The sequence below is a fragment of the Poecilia latipinna genome, unplaced genomic scaffold, assembly GCF_001443285.1.
Source record: "Poecilia latipinna isolate Pla-1442-1.1 unplaced genomic scaffold, P_latipinna-1.0 Scaffold1599, whole genome shotgun sequence".
Classification (NCBI taxonomy): Eukaryota; Metazoa; Chordata; class Actinopteri; order Cyprinodontiformes; family Poeciliidae; genus Poecilia; species Poecilia latipinna.
The window spans coordinates 61,517-66,710 of NW_015114215.1; the positions used below are offsets into that span (position 1 = coordinate 61,517).

The following is a 5,194-nucleotide window of genomic DNA, read 5'->3' on the forward strand; positions in this document are numbered from 1 at the left end:
TAATGTAACTGGTAGTGTTTATGATAAAAAAAAAATAAATAATGTGATCGGTATCGGTATCGGCAGGAAAAAACCTGATCGGCACATCTCTACTATTCAGTCAATAGGACAACTGAAAAACCTGCAATCAGTAAAATAAACAATAAGATTCTCAGTACTCTAAGTTATACTAGTTGTGTAAATTAAAGACAAAACGTAATTACTTAAGTTTTAGACTTATGCAGACATACAGCCATGGATAAAATACCACTATCGTTTTCTTCAGGTTTATTTGTTTTTATGTCCTGTACAATTAATAGTTCACAACTGTTTAATTAGAGAACTGATATCTAGCCATTTTACAATAATAGAATATCATGTAATATGTTTTATGTTACTCCGGTGCAACAACAGCAAAATGAGAAACAATCAAGGCAGATAAAGCATGAAAAAACAAATGAAGGGCAACGTGCTGTACAATATTGACAGTTATTTATAACTGAGGAATGTCTTTTCATTCTCTGTGCTACGTTGACAAAAACAACTCATTCCTCATGGCTCCATCGAGCTGCCGCTGAATATTGAATCTGATGCAAAGAAAAGCCGCCATCTTTCTTTTTTTTAAAAGTTTTATTGGCTCTAGTGGCCTTTATTTGATAGTTAATTGACAGGAATGTTGTTAATGAGAGAAGGGGGAAGACATGCAGCAAAGGTCACCAGGCCAGGAATCAAATCTGCGACGGCCGCGTCGAGGACTAAGGCCTCCATACATGGGTTGTGCTTAACCCCTGCGCCACCGCAGCACACCTGAAAGTTGGCATCTTTGTTCACTGCTTGTATCTTCCATCACTTCCGTTGTGCCTTAGTTTTTCTTCTCTCTTTGCTGCTCCGTCTGACCACGCCCACGGCCAATCAGTGAGCAGGAGTGACGCTTGCATCACCCACAAAAGCAGGGCCGGCCAGGCTGACCATGCTCCGAAGCCGGTGGAAAAGGGGCATTATTGAATTGTTTCAATTTGTTTACTAATGAAAACCATGTTTTTTCCAGATGAGAGCCTTACTATTTCCTCCAGCTATTATTTGACAGATGGAATTTCTGTTCTTTTTTTCTTGAAAAGAAATATCAAAACAAGCTGTTCTGCTATGATAGAAGTATAGATAACAATTGTTTGTGGCATTCATTAAACTGGTAGAGCTGATCAGAAACTCCAAGTACAATCAAGAGTGCGTACAATCTTAAGCTATATGGAAAATATTTGGTAAAAGTTTTAAGTATGCTTTGCCAAAATGGGGTTAATATTGTACACTAAGGGAGTGATCTACTAAAATTACAAATAATGTTCAGTAAATTTTGCAAAGGACAAAAAAATGCTGTGATGCCCCCTCCACTTTTGTTACGGCTCAGAGGGTCATAATATATGTGCATTAAGTGGGCGCGTTGTTGTCAATCTACAAAGATTGATTGCGCAATTGATTAAAAAGAGCAACAGTGGTGCAGACTGCCCTTTTTAAATGAGGATTTTGTATGAGTCACTGACTGTCATCGTGGAGAGTGATAGAGAACAGAGAGGCTATAAAAGAATAACAAAGTAGAAAGTCATTATACTGGTGGTATAATTTACTTGCTGTTGTCACTGTTTTTCTGATTGCATTTTTCTGGACAGCAGAAGCATTTCCAAACCAGCAGATGATGGAAAAGAATAAAACCCTTTCAATAAAAGCACAATAAAACAGATGAAGAGTCTAGCTATGAACATTAAAGAACAACTTTAAAAAGTACATTGTTGAGTCTTTGTACTAATGAGATCATTCCATAAATCCCACTTCAATTTGTGATAAAGCACAACACCATGATATTTAAAATATGTAGCAGGCTCCATAAGTTCATAGTCAATACACATTGTGCTGGACGATTGGCTTTTTCAGAAATCTATGGGAAATTTTTTTTAGTTTTGATTAGACTTAAAGGAGATTGTGTTGTTTACAACAGTTGAGGAAAAAATCTAAAACTGAGCCATGGTCCTCTTCTTCATCAAATAGAAGACTAACTAAGGCTGTCACTTGCATACTTAATTATTTGTTTAATTCACTGCCAGATAAGGATGTGCGGTACAGGGTTTCCCCCAGAAACTTGCTAAGCCTGGTGGCTGAGGTGGTCCACCGTGTTTTTGCATTAAAAGATGTTAAGTTGACCTAGCGACCACTCATTATCAGTTTTATGCCACAGCCCAATATGTTGTAGTATTTCTAAGAATTTACAGTGACATGCAGCCAAAATTTCCCATGGCCTATGGAAGTATCACAAATTCTGTTAGTTGTATTCCTACATATTAATAGCAGACTGACCTGGAATCTTAGTTAGTCAATAGCTTAATATTGATCTCATCTGACCAAAGCACAGTTTTGGCTAAAGTTGCAGGAGGGCTTGGTACCTTTCAAACGTTTACATTTGTGTTGTTTTGTTTTTCAGGACTCTTCAAGTAGTGACGAATCTGACACCTCAAGTGGATCCAGAAAGCGAGGGAATTCAGACTCCTCTGACTCTGGATCAGGCTCAGTCTCTGGGAGTGATACTGGGTCAGATTCATCGACAGAGGATAACAGTAATGAAACTGCATCAGACTATGAGCCCAGTCTCAAATTTAAGAGCAGAAAACTTCCAACCAAGTAAGTGAATTGTTGACTGTGAATAGTTGCTGCCAACCAAAAAGAGGTTTACAAGTTTAGGCCACTTCAAGAACTGGCACTTTAGGTTAGGTTTTATTAAAACATTCTTACAAGGACAAACATGGCTTTGTTTAAGCATCTTCCAAAACATTGGAACCTCCCCTTTAACAGAAAGAAATTGCCGACAGAACCTGGCTCAGAGAGAGTGCTCATCTGCCTGGGGATGCACCAACCCACCTATTTCACATAATGTAAAGCACTTTGAATTGCCTTGTTGCTGAAAATGTGCTATATAAATAAAATTACCTTACCTTACTTATGATACGATACACATATCTAGGCCTGTCACGATAACAAATTTTGCTGAGCGATTAATTGTCTAAAAAATTATTGCGATAAACAATAATATTGTTTCAAGACCTTTTGACACTGATTTAATGGAAATGACTAATAATGCATGCTATTTCCTGCCATAGATAGATACACTTTATGTTCAAAAGAACACATAACACTGGAACTAATAAACTAAACCAGGGGTCACCAACTCCAGTCCTCGAGGGCTACCATCCTGTAACTTTTAGACGCATCTCTGCTCAAACACACCTGGATCAAATAAACTGCTCGTTTCAAGCCTATTGCAGAGAGGAATGAATGCTGGTGAGGGAATTCAGACATTTTGGAGCAGAGGTGAATCTAAAAGTTGCAGGATGGTAGCCCTCAAGGACTGGAGTTGGTGACCCCTGAACTAAACAAAACAACCAAAAATAAAATGGATTCTCAGTTTCCATTAACAAAAAAACGTACTTGAATAATAACTAAACAACATCAAGCCAAAGTGGAAATGAGTAGTGTGTAGTGTGATTTAGATCGTTGTGGCCGCTCCGATCTAAATCGGTCTAAATCAGGGGTTTTCCCCAACTGGGAGCTTAACGCTGAATGTGACAGGTAGCCAATCAGAAAGTGCGGATTCTCCTCCTGCTTTCTGAGGGGAAATTACAGAGGGGAATCACAAACAGCTGATACAATGCAACCCAAAATCCAGCTGACATGATATGTGGAAATATTAATATTTATTTAACATTTCGTGCAAAGAATATAGAAATGACAAGGGGAGGAGTTGGAGCCAAATTGCCTCCGCAGTTGATAAACCCGGTAAGTTTTCAGCTGTTCTTCGTTAACTTGACATAAATAGGTTATAATGATTATAATGATTTTCATTCAGTCAGGACTTTATGCTGACTCTAGCCACATGCATTGCAGATGGATTCTAGGAAAGCATTGATTAATGCCTGATTTTAAAATTAGTTAACTGGCTTGTAGCCATTATTTTGGGCTACAAGTCCAAAATAATGGCTGTGTGTCCCCAAGACATACAGAAAACTCTCCTGCACCCATGTGTTACACTATGCAAAGTCAACCATCTTGGGTTGAAGTTGTGGCACTGTGTGGACTCGGATGGGATTTTGTGACTTGAAGAATTTGCAAAGAAGCCTCACCGTACATGAACAGTCGACCACTCGTACTCAAAACCAGATCACACTAAAAACGTTTGGGATGTTGAGGACAGATTTGGCTTTAGATGAACAGTGGAGACTCCATGTCAGTATCCATAGGCAAAGGAGATCAGAGAGATTTTAAAAGATCTCATCAATGTGACTTGCTTCCTTGCCAAACAGCAGCTGGAGTTTTATGGAAATGATGAGAGCATGGGCTCTGCTAATCATGACAACTATGTTGAACTCCTATGTGTCTTTGCTGAGAAAGACGTCAGGCTCGCTAGACATTTAGAGACATCCACTCTATTGTCTGGCTTGTCGAACAGAATACAGAATGATTTAATTGAAGCAGTCATTGATGTCATTATAAATTATATTAAACAGAACATCAGTGCAGCCTCATTTATAGCTGTAGAAGTATATGAGACCACAGATGTCACAAGCAAAACTCAGATCTCAGAGTATTGGACATTGAATACCGTCTTGCATGCATCAACAGTTTCAGTTACTGAGAAGATGAGACTGGAGTTTGACAGTTTCTACTACCAATTTGAGGAGAAATGAGGCGCACTTGGTTTGACAGAGTGTGGAGACAGTCGGCTAGAGAAGAACGAAGACGTGTGTTGTGTAACATTCTTGACAACATCAGCAATCAAATGAAGACTATGTTTGACCACTTCAATGAACTTGCTTTCCTTGGTTTGGTGGATTGCGCAAAATTCAGTGAAATGTCAACGTTTTGACGACACAAAACTAAGGAGCCTGCCAAAGTATGCTAAGTTCTTTGACTTTGTCAGACTTAAGTCTGGTCACATTGGACTGTATAGCAAAAAAACGGTGAGGGATGAATGTAAATCTCATGGACAGCTTCTCAATTTTTGCCCAAGAAGGATGTTTATTGCAACTGTTCCTGAGGCGACAAAGTTGCTCCAGCAGTTCTTGCGGTGTCAGTGGAGCGGTCATTCTCTGAACTGAAAAGTCTCAAATAGGGCTGAAACGATTCCTCAAATGATTCGAGTACCTCGATTACTAAAATTCCTCGAGGAAAATTT

The 5,194-nt window shown here is 38.9% G+C and overlaps 1 protein-coding gene across 4 annotated transcripts in view; it reads left to right on the forward strand.

Moving 5' to 3' along the window:
* Positions 1-5,194, forward strand: part of LOC106963916 (chromodomain-helicase-DNA-binding protein 1) — a 61,538-nt gene that overhangs the window by 16,406 nt on the left and 39,938 nt on the right. For all 4 annotated transcript variants that reach the window (XM_015059094.1, XM_015059093.1, XM_015059095.1 and 1 more), the window contains exon 5: positions 2,450-2,646. In XM_015059094.1, coding sequence (XP_014914580.1) covers positions 2,450-2,646 — 197 coding nt within the window. The remainder of the gene's footprint in view (positions 1-2,449; positions 2,647-5,194) is intronic.